At 37.1% G+C, this 22,982-nt stretch overlaps 1 protein-coding gene across 2 annotated transcripts in view; it reads right to left on the reverse strand.

The window, feature by feature from the left end:
- Nucleotides 1-21,449, reverse strand: part of KIF2A (kinesin heavy chain member 2A) — a 36,822-nt gene extending 15,373 nt beyond the window's left edge. Inside the window, exons 1-13 of one of the 2 annotated variants that reach the window (XM_010580543.1) lie at nt 21,363-21,449; nt 18,459-18,578; nt 17,970-18,024; nt 15,859-15,924; nt 15,137-15,237; nt 12,691-12,786; nt 11,848-11,902; nt 8,385-8,547; nt 4,913-5,003; nt 4,694-4,757; nt 4,171-4,262; nt 3,785-3,927; nt 2,841-3,045 (exon numbers count right to left, since the gene is read on the reverse strand). In XM_010580543.1, coding sequence (XP_010578845.1) covers nt 2,841-3,045; nt 3,785-3,927; nt 4,171-4,262; nt 4,694-4,757; nt 4,913-5,003; nt 8,385-8,547; nt 11,848-11,902; nt 12,691-12,786; nt 15,137-15,237; nt 15,859-15,924; nt 17,970-18,024; nt 18,459-18,578; nt 21,363-21,440 — 1,329 coding nt within the window. In that variant the 5' untranslated portion in view covers nt 21,441-21,449. Of the gene's footprint in view, nt 1-2,840; nt 3,046-3,784; nt 3,928-4,170; nt 4,263-4,693; nt 4,758-4,912; nt 5,004-8,384; nt 8,548-11,847; nt 11,903-12,690; nt 12,787-15,136; nt 15,238-15,801; nt 15,925-17,969; nt 18,025-18,458; nt 18,579-21,362 lie in introns of both variants that reach the window. The other variant, XM_010580542.1, reaches the window with a different exon arrangement.
- Between the last annotated feature and the right edge of the window lie 1,533 nt (nt 21,450-22,982).

Below are 22,982 nucleotides of genomic sequence, written 5' to 3' on the forward strand. Positions count from 1 at the left end.
TTGATGTACTCAATATTGGAATACACTTGCAAACGTAAGTCATCCCCTGTTTTAGAACATTCTTCATCCTGAAAAAACAGGGATAAGGTCTCCTCTTTCACTCAGAAGGGTATGGGGCTAAACTAATATTTGCAATTGGTTGGAGAGTTCCAGTGAGAAATACTGTACAGATGTAAATAATATGAAATTACTATAGAAGTTACAGCAGCAACAAGGTACAACAGTGCAAACCAAGACTGCACTAATCTAAACATCACTCCTGCCCAATCAGACCTCTAAACATCAGCTAATAAATTACTTCTTACACAAAGAAAGTTTAAATTTAAATTTCTGTGGTGGTGTTGTCATCATCATATTTTGATCGTTAATTCCAGTTTCTGACTTTGCCTTAATACTTTGTGTACAGGCATCTCTTCAGACGCATGTCTGCCTTGGTACACTTTTAACACATCTACACACAGAACTTCTTCAAACAATCATACTTCAAAAGCTTTTCAAATTAGAGCTTTGCTTTTAGCAGCACTAACAGATGGAATGGCTTTTGTGTTACATGGATAGTTCTACAGTAGTTCAGCTAATCCTCTGGCTGCAGCCATATTCTTGTGGCCTTTTGAAATTTCCTAGAAACAGCTTCTTCCAAAAGCCAAGCTAGAAACTGTGAGATGATAATCCAAGAAAGCAACTGTGAAACAGCATAAAACAGAACTAAAAATGGGCTCAGAATAAAACTTCCATGATACAGAACAGAAAAAACACAAGGGCAAGTTGGTTTAAACTAAAGTGATTACTTAAAAAAACTCAACAGCTGAATTTTATAGAATGGACATAGCTCAGATAAACAGAAAAACTGAAGCTTGTTGAATATGAACTTCACATGCAAATGCTAAAAAGGACTCAATATTTATAGGTGAGCAAGGCAGTGCATTCCCTGAATTTTTTGAATTTGTACATTAATACTATACTTACATAAGCAGAAAAGCAGATTAGACAGGAAGAGGGGCAACAGATTTTCAACAAGTGACATTAAAAACAGTAACAGAAGTATATGTGGAATTACTGCTATGGCAACCAGCAAGTTTAATTAAGGTATTTTAATTTACTATAATGATTTTTAGTTTGCTTACTCCTGAAAAATTAGAATTGGATTATCTCCTTATTAGTAAAAGGATTATAGGAGGACACTGCCAACTTCTAAATTAAGGGAGTTTTTAACTACTTTTGCTTTTCATCACAGCTCAGAAAACTAGGTAACAAAATGACACTACTTCCATGTAGACACATTACAGAAATAACTTCCTGTACCAAGAATATGAAGAGGTTAAGACAGGACTGATACCCAGATGGAAGTAGCAAATCTTGGATTAGCACCAAAGACCACCCATCAGAACATACTAGTTTAATTCAAACTTGACAATAACTTCAAGAGTCTTGAATACAAATGGAAAAAAAAGCTGTGTAATGTTTTGGGGGACAGATGAAAAATGGAAAACTAACATAGCATTAAGAAACTTGAATCTTGTACTGCTGTTTAGACCTCTGCAAGACCTCCACTTATTTTTATTGCCCCTTCCCCATATAATTTAGATCACAACGACTAGTACAGCAGCAGCAGAACCTTTCACTATAATTAAAAAGACAAGTTGTACGAAAATGAAGTAAGTATGTTTTATAGGTACTGCACTGAAGGCACTAGCCAGTACAAAATCAACAAGTAAACTGAAAAAAAAAAAACAAAACCAAACCAGCTTTATTGAATTACATTTCAAAACAAGTGATAACATCAACACAATGGTGCCTGCATTATTTACTTTGATGCTAAATCAAAACAGGCCAGTTTTGGAACTGCTGCTGCCAATTTTTCAACATGCCATACAATTTTGTAATGACACATTGTATGTTACAGTTTTGTGGTGTTTCGTGAGATCTGCTTAGAGTCAGTTACCAGTCTTCTCCCAAGTTTAGACTGGGGATAAAAAAGTAAGCAGAGTGATTTTGGAGTTCAGATTCTTTATGTAAAACCACAGTTTTATATAAACTGGTGCTGAGAATAGTAAACCTAAGCAAAATGAACCAACAACAGAGATAAGTTGAGACACTCAAAACCACTGTTTCCCCAGCTGAGACAAAAATTTACTTTTCCTCTTTAGACTGAACCTCTTTCAAGTATTATAAAACAAACAAAAAAAGGCATATGAATATTCAAATAATATTTCTTAGCTCTCTTGATGTGACCTGGATTCATGTATGATAATCTGTAAAGTGACTGTATCAGACAATTTGCTATGAAGAACACTAGTCAAAAATAGATTCCAGCTTTCAAGGGTTATTTTAATCTATTTGTTAGTTCTTTCTGGATATGTTGCTGTTGTGTTGCTTTAGTGAATTAATTAACAGCACTAAATAAATATGTTGTAAAGGTAACTTTGTTTTTATTTAATAAACAAACAAATAAATAAATAAATAAATTCTGAGATCAGTAATAATATTTCCAGTTAGTATTTCAGACCTTGAGTACCAAAGTCAGTCATCTGTCCTCCCACTTCAGATATATATCAGAAAAGTCTTTAAATTCAACCACTGGGAACTTTCTGTTGAGGGTTTTTTGGTTTTTTTTAAACTACATGCAAGTTGATAGCACAATGTTTCTGCAATGTTTCTACTTGGTAATTACCAAGTGTTTCTTCAAGCATTTAGAGGACAAATCAATACATTATTTTACCTGTCACATCAGTAGACAATGTAGACAAGCAAAGCCTGAAAAAACACCTGTTTTAATAGTCATTGCTATCATATGTAGAAGGCTTCCACCTACTCAAAGGCAATGGAAACATTTCAGTTACCTTGAGTGCTAAAAGGCTCTTGTTTATTTCTGCACCTTCCAGTCGCGTCTGCCTATCTGCACTGGAAGTATCTGCTCCTCTTTCATTGCCAGCCAAATCAATCAGAGAAAATTTACCATGCAATTTCCCTTTCCTTCTGAGAATAATCTGAAACACTGCATGGCTTCGAGATGAGTGTGCATTTGCAGATGTCTGGCCAGATGTCCTTTAAACAAAAGGAGAGAAGGGAAGGACATATGAACAGGCGAAGGACCATACACATTAAACACACTAACCTCAAAATGTTAGTTTTTTCAAAGCAGAGTGCTGTATTTTCTTACATGTATTGACAGCACGTCTAACGTTCCTGTGGACACCAGCGATACAACCTTAATAACTGGATGTATACAATATAATTATACCTCTTTTTCTACCTCTTCAAACAGAAATGGAAGATTAGTAACATTTTACCTCCCTTTTAAAAGCAAGGAAAATCAGATCTTCAGAGATTTCAGATTTTCACAGAGCTTACATGTAAAATGCTGATGGCATTTTTATCTGATCAGGCAGCAGTCTATGCACAGAGCTAATTTTAAAAACAATGAAGCTGGATTCTTAAAAAAAATAAAAATTTTATGCTTAACCTCTGTCACTATGTACCGAGGCCTTTTAGAGCTGAAGAATCTGGCAGCATTCCAGATTATAAATCATGTGAATTTAAGTCAGTAAACTGCTTACATAATGCATGCAGTTCACATCCTGTAGAAAAATCAGTTATTTCTCTCTAGGAGACAAAGAAACTCTCAATATATTTATTTAAAAGGTAAGCAGACTCCTTACTTGCAGCCAACATTATCAAAACCCCACTGAATATTAAAAAGCTATCACTATGAAGACACCCCAAAAAAATCTTGTTCTGATTCTTTAATGTACAATGAAAAACTGGTGTAAGCTATGGGAGATACCTGCAGCTGTTGCCTATTTCAATAAGCTTAAGAACATCTTCAACACATTTGACTTCCCGTTCCTGTAATCCCACCACCTGGACTTGCTGTTTACCGTCTTCTAACACTCTTAATTTTGTCTTCCTGTTCAACAAGTCAAAAACCTTAGGGAGAAGGGAAAAAGCAGAACAGTTAAAGAGGAGCTTTAAAAGACACTTTTGTTTCAAATCCTGTATAAAAATATGCAAATCATTCCATGGAAAAACATGATTGGAAGGGAAGTGTAAAGAATTATTTCAAATAAAGCTTTTAGTACAAAGAGAAAAACAATCTTGTGTGTGACAAGCTCAAACTCTTGTTCGTGAAAAAGAAATTGCCTCTTCCTCAGAGAAAGATGAGGTACTTACCTTACCACTGTAGATCTCAAAAAACGTTGCATATACTTGAAGTTCTAACTTCTTATAGTTTGGTTTCTTTAGCATTAAAAAGACATCTCGAGCTGTGAATACATTTCCACATTAAAAAGAAATCTTATTATCTATTTTCATTTAGTGAAGACTCACTAATGCATAGCAGTCTATTTTACAGCATCTCTACAATTTTGCAAGTGTAATAGAAAGGGTCAGTCAACCAAGTCTGAAACATTGCAGTTTAAACTGCCACATTACAATGGAAGATGCAGAAGACCCCAAAGTTATTAACTTAATTAATCATCCATTATATTTATTACATTTTTTAAGTAATCTATATATACATTTACTTTACTCTGTAAAGACTACACACCTAGGAACTACTTTGATGTTACCAAAGCTCCACTGTAATGCAAAATATGTAGACCACTACGTTTCTATGACAGGGAGTAGAAAATTTATATAAAATTTATTGATCTCAACTAATCTGTAAAAAGCCAAAAGACCAATAAAATCTCACCTGCAAGTGCATATATTCCTTTAGAACAATCTTGGTTCTTTCCTGAAAAGTCACCACCCATAGTCTATATTTAAATTAAAAAAAAAAAAAAGAAAGACCAAAAAATACACTATAAAAATCACAGAACTGTTACTTAGGTATTTGTTACTTATTAGGACTTAGGTAAGTATATCATACATAAAAAGAAGTGTATTGCTGACACGTAGAAGAAATACTTACATGAGTTTTTCCACTGCCTGTTTGCCCATATGCAAAACAAGTGGCCATTCCCCTTTCAAATATGGTCTCCACTAATGGTCGAGCTGTAAACCTTAAATGCAAAAAACAACAGTACTTAAGAAACTGAATTACTTTAAGATGCCATTACCACAAGGATGCTACAAATTTTAAGGCCAGAAGTGACAAAACTGGTCCTGTTCTTTGAGAGGCCAAAGGACTTCTTTACATTAATTCATGAACTAAAGAGACTACCAGTTCTAAGGCATTAAAATATCTCAGACAATCAAATTAAAGCTACAAGGTCTCTCCCACTTATTTGACAACAATATTATCCTCTATTAAACCCTAAGAAAAAAATATTCCTTGTTTCAATGGTGCAACATAGCACAACTTACTATATGGCGTTTGGAGCTCCCTAAAGAAGACAAAATTAGAAGACATCAAAGCAGGACAGTGGAGCAGATAAATACCTAGGTTTTGCCAATACTAAAATGCTGCTATAGTTTTGATTTTTTTCTCCCCAAATCAGCTTCCAAGGTTAAATTTAGAAGACAAGTGGCCAAAACAACATTGCCTATCTTAATATTGTGAGAATGTACATACACTGAGAAAAGGCTCAAGAAAATGGATACCCAGCTCTTCAAATGGAAAAATCTAGTTATCACTGAAGTATTATTTGATGTGTCAAAAAATATTATCCAAAGTATCATTTTTCTGTTTTAGAGAATTAATTTTTACTTCAAAAAACTTAGAGTTATTGTTCCTACTTCAGCTGCTTATTACCATTATGTCATTAAAAACTCCAAAAGCAAAGGGTAAACTAATGGAGGGTTACCAATGGAGGTAAGAGGCTCTCTGCAAAAGTCTCTCTTTCTAAACTTTTTTTCCAAGTGTTAACACGTGAAGTACCTTTAAGTGACAGAAACAGGAACAATTGTTTACAGAAACACAGAGCTGTTAACAACCTTCTTTCATGTCACTTTAGAACAAACACAAGATCACTTACAAAAATAATATGGGCAAGACTAAGCCATTTGGCAACCAAGGGTTCTGCAAAAATCTCAAGTTTAACCGAATAATGAATTTTCATCAAAAATATACCAGATGATTCCTGACCAGCCTAAGTCTTTTTTTGCTTCTTCTGAACATATACCTCCTTTGTCCTCAAGAGGATATTCCCATATTTTGATGTTTATTCTTTTTATATATAAAACATGAAATTTCACAAAGCCTATCAACCCAAGAAGCACACTCCATTATCTCTCTTTAACTGAGTTTGAAATTATTTTGCTGATTTATAAAAAAGGGACTTAATTATCTATTTTTTAAGTCAGGCAAAATATAAACATATCTAGAGAAGTTTTCATAAAGCATTATACAACTCCAAATGATACCATGCCAAAAAAGTCCAACTTTACTGTTACTAGAACCTTTAATTGCAATCTTGATCTTTCAGAAACGTAAACTCTGTTCTCTTTTAAACCTCAAAAGGTATACCCATTCGAACTAGTGCGGGTTTTTTAATATTAATGAAAACTTGCAACTCAGTGTTGTGGCTCATGGATTCAAAAATACTTAAAATACAGCTTAAGCAAAAGAACAATAATAATAATAAAAGAGTAGTACTTTTCTCCCTCAAGCTGAAGAATGTTTTTCAGTATAGAAATACAGTGAAATATAGAAATAAATACATTTTAGCGTACTGGAGAAAACTGGAGTAACTTGCCACACTATTTTTTTTCCCCAGTGTGACCCTGAAGTTCTGGTGAGAACAGATGACGATACCTATTGTGCTCTTCTGTTATTACAGGAAGCCTCAAAGCAGATTGCCCTTCAAGTAATAATCATTATTGTGCAATATGAGGGAGAAGGAGAAAGCCTGTATTGCTACGCAGACTAGAGATTTACTGTTTCAGTATGAATACAATCATCTTTCAATAATTTCCCGTATTACCATTAATGTGTTATGTCACTAATAAAAATTGTCTGGAGAAAACTCAATACAAAAATACAACACTGTATGCCACAAACATCCCTCACATTTAAACACTATGCTCAGAAAGATAAATAACAGGAAGGAGGGAGATTAGAAGAACTGCTTGTTAAGCAATAGGACAACTATTGCAAGAGGCACAGATCACCAGCCAGATTGCTCTCCCGCAGCTCTTCATTATTGACAAAGGAAAGATGCTACCAGTAGACAACCATTAGAGATAGAAATCTCCAAGGGTAGATTTAGTGCTGTTTAGAAGTCTTTTGTTAGTGTAAACTAACAGACTATACAGATTTTCCTTTCACCACCCATCTCCTTCTAATTATCTCAAGCATAAGACAGAAGTTTTAGTTTTCAAGGCCTTTTAATAATTCTTTTACTATGAATTTTCTGTTATCCACTGACAGGATGTTAGCATCCAACATCAGTCAGGACACAACGCTAAATTTTCCTTCCTCATTGTTGGATTAAAAACAAAACTTAAGATATTTCTCTGTCACTACTCCTCAAGGCTATGGGAAGCACTTTTAAGCATAAGGAAAATTATCTTAATCAAATTCCTTTCTGATATCAATATTCCCTGCAAAAAGCTTCACACTATTTAGACTGGGTACCAAGATGTGACCTGTCATGGTGTCTAACTTTGCCTGCTACTGTATCTACTCCATTTAGTGACTTGTACAAGGTAAATAGCTACTTCTAAACATGTTTTTTAAGTGCTGTGTGCATTACTCTGTGCCAGCTGTGGAAGTGAAACAGAAGGATAAAGGAGCAAATGGAGATCCAAATACCTTGGGGCTGAAAGTGGATGTGTGTCTTTATTGCTGTTGTTTTTTTAAATCAGAGAGATTCGGCATTTTGAGCAAGATAACTTTGCTCCATGCACCTCCATGTTATATCAGCCAGACTGCTTCCAGCACCCAAGCTAGCTCAGGTATATCAGCAATACAGCAATACAACCTTTCTCCCTTTCTTTGTACTCTTTCCCCACCCTCTCCTGATGACTTTCCATCTCTTAATTATCTTATATTCAAACTGCAAGCTCCTTGGGGCCGGGGCTGTCCTTTTCTTCCAAGTTTCCTGAAGACCAAAAGCCATGACTCAGCTTCCTCAGGTGCTGCATGCACACTAATTAATAAGACAACAACCCTGAGGCAAATGGAGAGCTCATGAAGTTGTTCAAATATTCAGCAGCTGAGAAGGCAGGCAATACAAGCTAGAGCCTGGAAACCAGCAGGGCTTGAAGGAGGACTGAGAGCAGGACTGAGGTCAACGGAAGTGGAGATGACATTGCAGGTGAAGAATTCAGAATAAAGAGTTAAAACAAAAGTAAACAGGCAAAAGAATGGAGGTAGCAATATACATAATTGGTAACACAGAGAATAGGAGTAAAGTCCATGACCAAGGTAAGCCCACAGTTATTGACATGAGAGATACATGAGAAAAAAGATTCACCAAAAAAAAAGCATATACACATACCTGTAAACCATTTCATTAGGAGCCGTGTCATCAAAGGCATAATCAAAACGAAAAGTTTGGTTTTCTAGGTACCTTGTTAAATCCACCTTTTGTTTTGGTTCATGTACCATCACAACATCTTTACTAGGAATTGTTATTACATCAAGGTCTTTCATTAAAGTTTCTATAAAATAAGTGAAATATATATTTAACTAGCAACACATCATTATTTTTTACATATTTTCATTGTTTACACTCTTATAACATCTCAGATAACACAGCTCCTCCAAGTAACAACACTGCAATGGATTTGGGCTTCTGATGCCTAGATAGTAATCTGCTAGGTAAGAGATTCCCTTTTGGAAGTCTAGTAGTTGTCCTATCCTACCAATTGCAAGAAATTAAAGAGAGGTTGTACAAAGCTGATCAGAAAAACTAAGATCAGTAATTATAGCACTATCATTGTAGCTTGTTATGTATTCTATAATAACACTTTTCATGGATTTGAGTTCTTTTTCCTCAGGGCTTCTATACTGTTTTACACATTACTGCCATATCCTTTGAGTTTTTATAACTAACTTCTCTGCTGCAGAAACTGGATGCTGAAAGTCCTATACTGCTTGGACTGCCAAACTTAAAAATACAAAGAAATCAATATCCTTATGATAACTTGCTTTATTTTAAAATTTTATCTTTTCATTTTTCCCCAAATCCTTAACGTTACAGTCGTATGTTCACAGCTTTCAAACAGAAAAATTTTGCTTTCATTCTACACAGACATTTTTCATTTATGTATTCCTCCTAGAACCTAAAGTATACATAGAATTTCTCTGAAGTATAATCCTTCTTAAAAATTACCTTGAAAGCAGAAGAAAGCTGAAAATTCTAGTGATCCTTCCTATCACTGGGAATGAACAAAAACCATCTAGATGCAATTTCAACAGTGAGATCCCAGGTTATAATTACTACACAGCACTACAATTTACTGCTAATTATTGTATGAGAGATGAGTCAGCAAAACAGAGAACCCAGTGATCCATAATATGCACAAAAATAAAGATCCTTTGTGTGTACAGTCAGGATCACTAATGTGTCCTACCTGCATTTCTATGTAAAATTTCTTAAGGCATGCAGCTCAAGAATATGATGTGGCTTTCTACAGTTAAATAGAAATCTTTTCATCGGTTAACATACTGATTAAACAGTAAAATGTTTACCATTGCATGACATTACGCACCAACAGAAATATGCATTCAAGTCACTATATAATCAATTTTTCAACTGCACTGCAATAAAATAAAATGCAATTATTCTGCAGTAATCACAGAGAAGAAATAAGGAACAGTGATGAAAAGAGATGTATCATGGTCAATTCTTTGCAGCAAAAGCCTTTTAGTTTAAGCAGACAAAAGCTGATTTTCCTTAAACAATTGTTTGGAATAAGACATTTACCTGCTCCCAGCTATTTGTTATGACAATCTGTATTCCTTGCTGATAAAAAATTGGAATAGTGTCTCTGAAACCCACCATACATTTCTCAATTATAAATATACATCACTGAAATAAAATCTTAAAATGTCAATCTGAACACCTACTTCCTGCAAAGTCAATTCACAGAACGATTGGTGCTGAGAATACCTAAAGATTTTGGTGATTGTGTTTGTGAGACTGACAAAACAAACTAATTTTATTTTTCCTCTTCAGGGGGTTACACACTAGTATCTTTGATTCTTTTATACTCCTCAATGTTAAAACATGGCATGAGAAATACTGTTCCTTATGAAGTGTGTGTTTTCAGAAGATTGTATCGTGGGTACTAGACTATCTCTATAGTTCATCCCCTGCATAAATTATTTCATCAATACCTTTTTACTATAGTTTACACTTAAAAGTGCAAAATAACTTTAGTGCCAACTTCATTTTTACTTAAGACACTTGTCTTCCTACAAACATCTCTGAATTATTTTTTTTAATAGCTCCAAACCACTAGTACCCCAGATATGCAACTTCCACAAAATCAAGTCCTACTTCTGATTCCCAACTCATGTCCCATGACAACTTGCTCTCATTTACTGTAATTTCACTTTGTCCACCTTCAGCACAGGTAGAAGGTGACACTTCCCCTAAATGTATCAGATTTCTAAGTCATATTTTATTAAAGATAACCTCCAATGCTGAAACAGAAGTTCAACTGCTACCAGACTTCTACGCTGAATGCCCTTATTAAATAGGTTGTGGAAAATAGTTTCAATTAACCAGTTTTTGAGATTATGCATTGTTTTCAGATCAATAAAAGAAAAAAATACAGGAATAAGAAAACAGTACAAGTAAAAATGAAGAGAAAAATAAGGTAGGGGAAGCAGCAACATGGAGGGAAAAAATAGGACAAAAACTAACTATATACCAGTATCAACATATCATTCCCCTTTCTCATGCAATTTTCCCATTTTCCTATGGATATGCTCCAGAGAATCCTCAGCATGTAGTTCTGACAGTACAAAAATAATAAATGCATCCCAGGTTGTTTCAGAGTCAGAGCGATGCTCTTTGACTCCTTTAGCTATACAAAATATAATAGAAAGAGAAGGAAAGAAACATCTTTCAAAACAAAATGCAGCTTACTTAAGCACTGGATTCAGACAGGCTGCAGTCCAGAAGCATTTGCATTCATAACTTCCTGCTGAAAGTAAAGAACTTCATGGGAAGATTGGGATTTAACTGGAGTTGAAAACCTGAACTTTTTTTTTTTTTTTTAGTACAGACTGCAGTCTTATAAGCAGGCAGTAAGAAAAAAAGTTGTAATACTAATCACATATAAAAAAAGTCACTAAGGGGTCATTCCAGTACCTAATAGTTTTTTAGCGGCATTTCATATGCTCTAGGGTATCTTGCCCAGCCCTGAGCTGCAACTCCAGGGGATACAAGTCTCCAGTTTATCTGTAATCCACTAGCCCCATGAGCATGTCTCGGACACATTTGGGCACCTAAAATGTCATAAGACATCAGCGTTTAGGCAACTGAATTGCTCCCTTGATGTCTGATTCAAAACCGCTCGAAAGTATAAAAGTAGATGTACAAAGAATGCATATGAAAGTTTTCACTGGGTAGCTCAGGAGATAACTTGAAGGATAGTTTAAAAGAATGGTGATCCTAATGCAATGTAAGAATACTGACGAAATTACAGTAGAATTAATGCCCAGATCAACTAAATACATCCTAGATGACCTTGGAAAAAACCTGCAGTCTCTCTGTGCCTCAGCTTCCAATCCATAAAATGGTGACATTTTTAGTTTAACACTACTTTTCTCCCCATCTTTATCCAGCTTATGATGAGTCTATGAATTTTGTGGGTCTGTCACACATATAGTCTAGTATAACAGTTCTACCTTTCATCAGTATTTCTAGATGTCTTTAAGACAAATTATATCGCTACCAGAAGCAACTTTTCAGAGAAAAAATTCAGCAAAATCTTCAATGGTCATACCTTTTTTATTGAGTGGTCGTTTTCGTACACAAACACATATCCTGTGCTCATCAATCTGCAAAGGAAACTATCTTTCAGTAAACTATACCCCAATTCCAGTTATATGATATTTTACTTTATTTTACTTCTATTCTTGAATTAATTAACCAATCATTTAAACAAAGAGACATTTCCAAGACAGCGAGTCATCTGAACATGTAAAAGCCCCTTGCGTCTGCACAATAGCCAAGAGCCCAAAAGGGGGAACCACAATTAACAAAACTCCCTGCAGACAGTGATCTAATCCTGTAGAGTAGCAGGTACATCTTGGAGTATTGCAAGCAAATCCAGCTCTAACAGGGTAGATACGCTATTGACAGAAATCATCACAATCTCTGACTTCCACAGAGATCTAATAATCTTCATCATTTAAGGATTCTGCTCCTCTGAGTTATCTGCAAACCAAGGCCCTCATCACCTTCAAAGATCAAATATTAATCTTTATACTCAACAGCATTCTTCAGAGAACCTTAATGTTTTGTTTGCACATCCCCTAGCATCCCAGGAAAATTTACAATACAGAGACTGAGTGACTACTTATTACATATTGGTATTATTTTTTAGTAAAAAGGTATTTAAATGACATAACATAATTAACAATAATTTAGTAACCTAGGACTGTCAACACCTACTAATTTAAATGCCATCAAATTACTGAAAAAATAAACCCATATTATAATGAATACTAATACATATCAAACTACTTATTTTTCATGTTTACAGACAGCAGTATACATTGAAAAAATTGAAAACACAGGAAAAATACAGAAGGATAAAAAACTTCCATGTTGCTGGATTACTTACAGGATCTGCAGTTGTCAGTGGTCTATAATCCAAACTTCCCCTGAAATCTCTTATCATACACATAATTTCATAATTTGGGTTTGTAGCATCAACATCCTAGGGAAGAAAGCAACAGAATTTCTAATATACTTTTCTTCCTGAAATGGACTAACTTCAGCATATTCTGCATTTATTTATAAGAAAAAATACACATTAACTGAAATCTTATTTTTTCTCCAAAACGCCAGAAATGTCTCAAATGCAAGTTTAATGCCTTTTTCCATTCTGATGTAGCTAATTTACTGATCACAAGGCAAAACAATTATATGCTTTCTACTTCATGTTTTTGGTTGGCATGTAATAGAAAATATTTTTCAACTGAGGACTCATTAACAGTCTACTCAAGAAAGAGAAATTACTCCTGCCTTTGCCGGAATCTTCACACTAAAGAAACACCTCCAAACACTGCACAACACCAGATAGCTTATACAGTCAATGCTTCTCAATCTGAGATAAGCTGGGCCAACGGACGAATGGATACACTCCATTACACAGGTACAACACACACTGCAGATCGTGCAGGCACCCCAGCTGCTCTAAACACAATCCTGCTGGATCCAAGTCTCTTAAAGGAGCTTGATCCTACTCCTGGTCCTGAGTTAACTTCTACAGTTACTTGGGTGCATTGGAAACTCTTCTAACACTCCTAGAGCCCCCCAAAAAGCAGAAGCAATCCCAAGCATGCACAGTAGGCTACATCCAGGCTCAGAAGACCTCCCATCTCTAAACCTGGTGCCATCAGTACCAGAGTGAATGGACATGTAAGAGGCCATGCACGGAGCCCCTTCAAGCCTTGCTAAGCCTGAGCCTACTGTGAACTAAGCTGGTTCTCTGCAGAATTGATCAAGTGTCCTTCCTGTCACTTCTCCCTGCAACTGTCAGTTTTTACACCATTTCAGAACATGGTGCTCATGCGACACATAGCCAGCTCTGGTGGTCAGACCTTATTAAGTTTTGCATGGCTCCCCCCAAATGATACAAAACTCCCTCTGGATCACAGCTGGCTGTGGAAACAGTGTAGGCACTCTCAGAAAGCACTGCATTGGGGTTAACGAGCTGAAAGGGAGCCAGCTCATGTCTGCACCTGTGACACAGCCGATCCTCACTTCAGATAAAATTGCATCCTGGTAACCAGAAGTTGACTGTACCTTGCTGTTGTTCACCCTGACTACCGTGAACTAAAAACTGCTGACAATAAGTCCACACAAAATGTATTCCTGCTGAAACCTTTCCTTCTAACACTCATAAAGCAGTATTGCTTATTATGGAAAAAGTGTTTGCCTGATATTCTTCAAACCTTGTTTAAAGGTCTTGCCCACTAAAGGAAGTGCTTGGCTAATTATTGCTGCATTTCATAGCAACAACAACAGAATACACAAAGCAACATGAAGCACAGGTACATACAGGTCAACAAGACAAACAGAGCTTCCTCATACAGAAGTTTTAAGACTCAGATGCAAAGGCAGTTTTCACAGGAGCAATAAAAAGAAAATTTTAGCTGTATTACCACATCAAAGTATCTTAATATATGAAGCCAAAAAATATTTGTTCCTCACACAGAAAGACATAGTAATGTTTTGCATTTGTTTAAATGGATGGAAATTAGAGAACATGAATTCAACATAGGTGATTTTAGGTCAGCTTAGAAACATCATTAAACCATGAAGCAAATTGCCTGAATTATTTACTCGGTGGTTGTTACTTCTCATGTCAGTAGCGGATTGGTAGTATCTCTTTAAAGACTAACACATACGCACAGGGCTGCCAACAAGATTACACTACTAGTTTTGCTAAAGCTTTTGCACTACTGTGACAGAAAGTCATTTAATATTAAGAGATTTTTCTCACAGGATTAGCAACTTCATTTCTTTCACACAGGTTTCTAACAATTTGCTCCCAAGCTGCTTGCATGATGCAAAGCTAAATTATAAATGCACAGACCGGTTTAAGGATAAAAACTAAAGTCACTGTTCAAACTTAAGTCTCAAATGAATCTCCTACAAAGCATCAAAGATCATAAAGAACAATTTATCATAATGCTATAATACCTCCTGTAAATAACAGCCCTATCTAAAAGCCAAAGGTTTGATTATTTTCAACAATATACCTTCCCTAAGAAACAGCTATCATCAGTACCTGATCTTTAAAGAACATACAGCAAGATAAGCAATTGTAAGCAGTTATTTCTGTAGGAAGAAAAAGAGGGTGAAAGCTGTCTAAAGTAACAGCTATGAGAGCAATGCTGCCAAGCACCAAAATATTTATCAAACTTGTATACAGGATAAAAACATTTAATTTCAAGATTATTGCAGTTCATAAAAATTATTAAAGACTGAAAAAAGCACAACGATTTTACAAACTTCTTCTCTTGCTGACATACATTTCCATTCAAGCTAAAAATACTAACCTGAGCTCTTTTTTCTCTAAGTTCCTGCTGCTGTAACCGTCTTTTTTCACGTTTCTCTTGCAATTTTTCAACCTCTTTTACACAATTAGATTTTCTACGTGCTTAAAGAAAATGATATCATTTTATATTTTCAGTGTTGCATGAATTTAGTATTTACACTGTAACATTTCAATTATATTAATTTATCAATAATTAGAATGCATTTATATCAACTATCTTTTCAAGCAAATCAGTATTATGATCAGAAACAGAATAATTATGGCAATTTTATTTCTAAAATTCATCAAATGAATGAATTAGAAAAAAATAATGGGAATGGGACAATAATTACATGACCAAAAATATAAGGACAATGACCCTCAAAAAATATTGGGACAGATACATGTGATCTCTTGGTTTGAATTAAAAGAAAGCCCAGGCAAATTAAAAAAAAAAAAACAAACAACACTGCCATGGTTAAAAAAGGAAAAACAAATTCCAAAAACTAACACGACTGACAAAAAGTGTACATTTGTTTAGCCACAGCTCTCTGACAAAGCTCCTCAAGGAAGCCCACTGACAACTGTGCATGTGGACCATTTGTCATTTATGGACAACAACATAATCCAAGAGAATGTACATGTAACGCCCAGAATGAATGAATCCTTGATACACGGTTTACATACAAGGGGGTCCAAATTCCTTTTTTGCAGCTTGAACTGGAGATATATCTGAAACACTACCATTCTGTTGAGAGGAGGAAGACTGCTCAGGAAGCTGAGTAGGTCGCGCACGTGCAGAACCAACCACTGCAAAGGAAAAGCACAAAGCTTATCTGGACACAGAAGAGTAACATTTCTATCTGATTCTGAAATGCTTTGTTATGACGAGATAAAACAAGGCCCATTTCCAGACACAGCAATTTATTGGAGGTGAGATGGAGCCATACATGTAGAAAGTCTATTAATAAAGACATTTGGTATGCAGCCGTTCTTATCCTAGTGTTATATACCAACACAACATAATTATTAAGTACCAGTGCTGCACGTGCATATTTTTAAATACTCTGCTGCAGAATTAGTACAACTTATTATGTGCATAGAACAAAGTGTGGACTTGGAGATATGCAGTCCTGAAGCTTAAAGTGCTGAAATTTTATTTATATCGTGATTATGCCCAAAAACCCAGTAAGAAAAGAAGCCCCGCTGTTTCACATTTTCTAGATGTTATAAAATAGTCCCACGCCATTAAGCCCAGGATCTCTGGAGGAGCAAGGGGATACAAATGAAAGACAGTAAAGTGCAGCTCAATCTGTGAGTGGAAGAAACAAACCTTTTTGACACTATACTGGAAGTTATACAGACAATATCAATATGTCTAAACTTATGCATTGATTCTATATGTGCTAAGGATGCCAATTTCTGAAGATGCAGTGATGTCTGTTCCTAGTGAATGCAGTGGGAGTAGTGACCATGCAAGCCTCTTTGGTAGAGCTGAATGCTTTAAACTGTTTTTCAAAGAGTTACTTCAAGCAGCTCTGCTTCAGCTGGCCCATTTCCTGCACACACTCCTAAGAGAGTCTGCCAGAAGAGTACGAAAGTGAAGGTATCAGCTTTGATGAGCAGCCAGAGATAACACTCCAAACAAAGGCAAGCTCACTGTGCAACAAGGAGACAACTATGGAAACAGGTATCGAACGGAACAGACAGACAACACAAATACCCACAGCATTCCAAATATGATAGGAGCTCTAGTTTATAGCACAAATTGACTACACAAAATAAGGCAGTGTGCTGAGAAAAGCTTAATTACAAGGCCAACAAAGAACAAATACTTAGGCCGACTGTGAATAGCAAGATGCATAAGACCTACTAAAATACAAGTTACGGGGTTATTCCATACCAAACAGACCATTTACTACAAACAACAACATATATGGATGTGAGGACAGCCCATCAGTGCAATGTCTCAAATTTAAACCATACTAGTTTGAAAAAACTTATCCCCGTCTTATGAGATTTTCAATTTGTTTAACACCTCCAGCGGCAAATGGCAGAAGGGCAAAAGTGGTCCCAATCATCCACCAGAAGAGTCTGAACACTTGCAAAGATATGCAAGCCCACTTGTTTTTCAAGTTAAACAGATGGACTGGGATCTAGTCTGAATTAATGACAGTAGATTAATGTTTGGAAAAAGAATCATCACCATCATTTGTACAAGTTAGTTAACTTTAATGCAGGAGAGAAAATGAAAACAATAAGCAGTAACTATTCTTTCTCATGTTATAAAATACATTACATCTGTATTCATCCAATACATACTTTTCACCTATCCTCCTGTGGTATTTCAGCATTTTTGTAGATTTTTCGCTATTATCTGTAGAGTGAGAATTAACCCATAGGGCTTAAGTACCCTTTGAATGAATGTTTACACACAGACTGTTACAAACCTAAGTCAAAAGATTGAAAGTGTAAGAATTTTAAGCATACTACTTAGTGTATATTGAAACACTGAATTAACCTGAAGCAAACTGAGGATGCTTTAACTTGGAAAAGTCCACACAAGACTTCATGTAGCATAATTTATTAACTTCAAATTTTTGCACCTTCAGTTCATTCAGCTTAACTTTCCTAATGCTGTATTGCTTAAACTTGCATATAAAGACTATTTGTACAGCATGAATTCCTAAATATACACAGGAATAATTCTAGGAATGACATACCATGTCTTTTACATGTCACATGCATACATACCGAATGAGAAATGCAGAACTATTAAGGAATGTTAGATGAGCAGGAGGTTACCATGTTCCCATATTTTTAACTTCCTTGAAATGGAAAGAGATAACATTTACCTCTGTTATCTCTGGCAGGGGTGTCATTCTTAATAGATGCCACAGTTCGTCGACTCTATAAAGAAAGAAATCCCTGTTATTTGATGACCATATTATTGAACAAAAAACCTGCAGCCCCACCTCTGCTTCTTTCCAGTGAATGAAAATAACACAACATCAGCAATACAGAGGTGATTGCTGCCAAATCTCTCCCTGAAGAGCCTAGGGTGAAGACTGCTTGAACTATACATAATCTTTCAAAACAACCTCAAAAACTTCTTCTATATTTTTCCTTGAGATATATTTAGGTACCTTAGTTCCCAACTCCCTCTCTGCCAAACCTGTTCTTAAAAAATGTCTGAAAACCACTATTCACCATAGGAAAAATAAAGGAACACAGTTATCAAATAGCTCCACAGACACAAAAGTTAAAACTCAGAATTCAAGCATAACAACATGTATAGCAGTATTGTCAGTTTAACATGAACATGTTGCATAGATATTACCAACCTTCACAATTTTGTTTACTTTAGCTGATGGGGTAGGTGGTGGTGGTGTCTCTGGACTAGGTTCAATATCTTCATCAGGTGCAAGATCTGGGTTAAGTGAAAATATGCTCTCCAGGTCAATCTGTGTAAAAAAAAATATAAAACACATTTATGAATCTTAAAACAGTATTCACCCTCTCCATCTCTCCTGTTACGTCTGAGAATAAACAGTAAATATATTTAGGGTTTTTACCCTACAATTTGTTAATTCTAAAACTGGAATTGTCGTGTTTTGTGTTCACTAAAAACAGCATAAGCTTTGGTCTTTGTATTAGTTGAAAACACACCCTTCAAAAGGGATGAATTAAAAATGACCAATAGATATTCATAATTTTGTAAAGTGATTAAATTAAAACAGAAGTAGTTAGTATTACTGCAGTAATTTGACAATTACTGCAAAACATGAAAGACATTCTGTAACATAAAGAGGTCTCAATTATTTGAAATTTCCCAAACAGTGCAAAAGAAACAGATGAATTACAACCACCCAAAAAATAAAAGCACAGTTGAAACCATGTTGAATTTATCATGCTATATTTTTTTTCTTTTAAGTGTTCCTCATTCATAATGCTGTAAAATGTAAGGGGGGAGGGGCAGGACCTTAAAAATAGCTGGCCTCAGGTCTGTTATAACTTGGTTTCCTAAAAATCCTAAAGTGCTTTGGTATCTACATACTCCCATGGGGGAGCTGGCGGAGAAGCTTGCCAAGCCACCCTCCATCATTTATGAGCAATCCTGGTCAATGAGGGAGGCCCCAGTTGACTGGAGGCTTGCGAACGTGACACCCATTTACAAGAAGGATCGGAGGAAGGATCCGGGGAACTACAGGCCTGTCAGCCTGACCTCGGTACTGGGGAACATTATGGAGCAGTTCGTCTTGAGTGCGCTCACATGGCATGTGCAGGACAACCAGGGGATCAGGCCCAGCCAGCGTGGGTTCATGAAGGGCTGGTCCTGCTTGACCAACCTGATCTCCTTCTATGACCAGGTGACCCACCTAGTGAGTAAGGGAAAGGCTGTGGATGTTGTCTACCTGGACTTCAGCAAGGCCTTCGACACTGTCTCTCACAGCATACTCCTTGAGAAGATGGCAGCTCATGGCTTGGACAAGTGTACTCTTCACTGGGCGAAAAACTGGCTGGATGGACGAGCCCAAAGGGTTGTGATGAATGGAGTTAAATCCAGTTGGCAGCGGATCACAAGTGGTGTTCCCCAGGGCTCAGTTTTGGGGCCAGTTCTCTTTAATATCTTTATCAATGATCTGGACGAGGGGATCGAGTGCACCCTCAGTAAGTTCGTAGATGACACCAAGCTGGGCGGGAGTGTTGATCTGCTCAAGGGTAGGAAGGCTCTACAGAGGCATCTGGACAGGCTGGATTGATGGGCTGAGGCCAAGTGTACAAGGTTCAGCAAGGCCGAGTGCTGGGTCCTGCACTTGGGTCACAAGAACCCCATGCAGCGCTACAGGCTTGGGGAAGAGTGGCTGGAAAGCTGCGTGATGGAAAAGGACCCGGGGGTGTTGGTCAACAGCCACCTGCATATGAGCCAGCAGTGTGCCCAGGTGGCCAAGGCGGCCAACGGCATCCTGGCCTGTATCAGAAATAGTGTGGCCAGTAGGAGCAGGGAGGTGATTGTCCCCTGTACTGGGCACTGGTGAGGCCGCACCTCGAGTCCTGTGTTCAGTTTTGGGGCCCTCACTACTGGAAAGACATGGAGGTGCTGGAGCGTGTTCAGAGAAGAGCAACAAAGCTGGTGAACGGTCTAGAGAACAAGTCTTATGAGGAGTGGCTGAGGAAACTGGGGTGGTTTAGCCTGGAGAAAAGGAGGCTGAGGGGAGACCTTATTGCTCTCTACAACTACCTGAAAGGAGGTTGTAGTGAGGTGGGTGCTGGTCTCTTCTATCAAGTAACTAGTGATAGGATGAGAGGAAATGGCCTCAAGTTGCAGCAAGGGAGATTTAGGTTGGATATTAGGAAAAATTTCTTTACTGAGAGGGTTGTCAGGTATTGGAACAGGCTGCCCAGGGAAGTGGTGGAGTCACCATCCCTAGAGGTATTCAAAAAGTGCGTAGACAAGGCACTTCAGGACATGGTTTAGTGGGCATGGTTGATGGTTGGACTCAATGATCTTAAAGGTCTTCTCCAACCTGAATGATTCTATGATTTCCCCTGGCTGGATCTTTCAAAGACCTCACTACTGTATGGATTCTGTGTGTCCAGAGGGATGAGCTCAGCTGATGAGAGCACCAGAACCTTCTCGCAATTTTTTTTTTCTTTTTCCTGTGTTTTCACAAAACCAATGAAGTGTTATTATTTCTGAGATGCTTCTCCAAATCTCAGCTGCAAATGGCTAACATGGTCCAAAATTTGAAGAAAGAGAGGATAGCGGAGCATTACACAAAGACACAATTTCTCAAGCAAAGCAAGGCTGGAAAAATATTGGCAAAAATAAATAAATAAGCAAACAGACTAGCTGTTCAACTCCTCAATAATACAAACACAAAAAGATTTCTAATCTAGTTCTCCCACTAGTTCTCTGTCTGAACTGCAGGTCATTCTCCCTCTCAAAAATTTCATTCTTCTACTTGTAAAAAGAGGATAACAAGGTCAGCCTTTGTAATCTGGTTCAAAATCAATTGATGAATAGAACTATTTAAAAGTTATAACACAGAGCTCAGGAAGCCAAATATAATACAACAGAAACGAGCATCTGCCCAACAGCTCCCATGCAAAACAGACTGTAACCAAAAAATCAAGTAAATTAAGATTTATATATTCTTTTTGTTTCCAGTGCAAATTCCAAAGTAATATTCATGCAGATTACACATTTTTTTAAAATAGAAAAGTTCTAAAATTATTAATTTTACCTCTTTGCCTTTAGTATCTCCATTTTCAATCCATTCAACAGTTACACTTTCATTATCTTCATTTAGGGATGTTACCATAGCCTGGTGAATTCGGCCTGGAACGCAAACACAAATGATCATTTACTAACTGGTGGAAAAATTTTCCAGAAGTTATTTTCATCCCTGCACTGAGACACGCAGAGAGAGGCAGGAAGAAGAGGGTTAAAAAAAATGAGGTGATAAATAGAAGATGCCTGGCCACACACTGTGAAGTGGCTCAGACCTGATCTGCCAGTGGAGGCCCTAATGGGACAGTCAGCATACAAGTGAAAAGCTCAATGAACAGAAAACCAAGAGGTAAATAAACAAAACACCACGTGAAAGCCACACCACTTAGACTCTCTTCTTGAGAGAAGAAAACCCCAAAACCACAAGTCTCCAATGGGCAGTAAAGTCTCCTGAGATTCCACAAAGGCTTGTTTGCCCCCCTTCTCTAGGCTGATACATTACATGTCCCAACACAGGAGTGAAGCCCTCTGAAATTGTATTCTGATATCCATTTCTTATGGGCATCCATTTCTTATGGGCATCCAATCAGTTGGTAATTCGACTAAAACTAAACTGCCTGCTAAAATAACACAAATCATCATTTTAAAAACACTTGCTTACACAGACAGCTGAGCTGGAGTTAAGGTGCCATTGCTTTGACTTCTCCAGTGGAGGACCCAAAGCCAGCAAGCCCCCATAAAGTACAATAAAACCAGTAAACTTTCAGTAGGAATAAAGATTTTTCTTCTTAAATAATAGTTTACCACAATTTTTTGTGTCTTATTTCCTATGCACAGTAGCAAGGAGCAATTGGAAGAGCAGAGCAGCTGTGCAATGACACAAAAGGACCAAGACTCAGGTGTCACATTGATTTCACATCTGTGCTTTGCCAAAAGAGTACCCAGGATTGGGATTTCTAAAGAAGAGTCCAATGCAACTGCTCCTCTAACACCCTCCTTTAACAAGCCATAGCACGAACAAGCAATCCCTCACTCCACACACACCGCAGCCACCCTCCAGGTGCCCAAGGGCCACGTGCAGCTCCCAAAGCATGAGCAGCTGTCCTGGAGCAGTCTGTGCATATGCTGCTGCTGCCGGGCACCTGCTAGGGGTGAAACGCACCGCGGTCCTTACACACCCCTCTGCTCTGGTCCGGGTCTCCTCCACCTTGCACTTTCTCTTCTCCTTTACTAACGCTCCCAGCTCCCCAAATTCACTCCAGTTTTCTCCTCCGCTGATTGTTTCAAACTTCTGTTTTAGCCATTTCAGTCTTCATTTGAGTTTTCCAAAGTTAATGTTTTTACACAGTCTAAGCCCCCTAGGGCCTACTGAGGGACAGAAAGGAAAAAAAACCTTGACTGGTATTCCAAATGATCTCACCCAATGGCACAAGTAACAAATGTATACTGTTAATATTTCTTTTATTCACACCTAGTTAAAATTAAGCAAGAAGAGAGACTATGGGGAAGCATCATGTACACAGCAAATCTGTGTACTCTAATATAAATTGCAGAGGAAGAGACTAACTGAAATTCAGGCAAAGCATAGCAGTTGGGGGCTCACAGAGCAGCCAGCACCCCTGGGCAGCACTGC

Source organism: Haliaeetus leucocephalus, unplaced genomic scaffold (genome assembly GCF_000737465.1).
Source record: "Haliaeetus leucocephalus isolate CR32 unplaced genomic scaffold, Haliaeetus_leucocephalus-4.0 Scaffold722, whole genome shotgun sequence".
NCBI classification, from domain to species: domain Eukaryota; kingdom Metazoa; phylum Chordata; class Aves; order Accipitriformes; family Accipitridae; genus Haliaeetus; species Haliaeetus leucocephalus.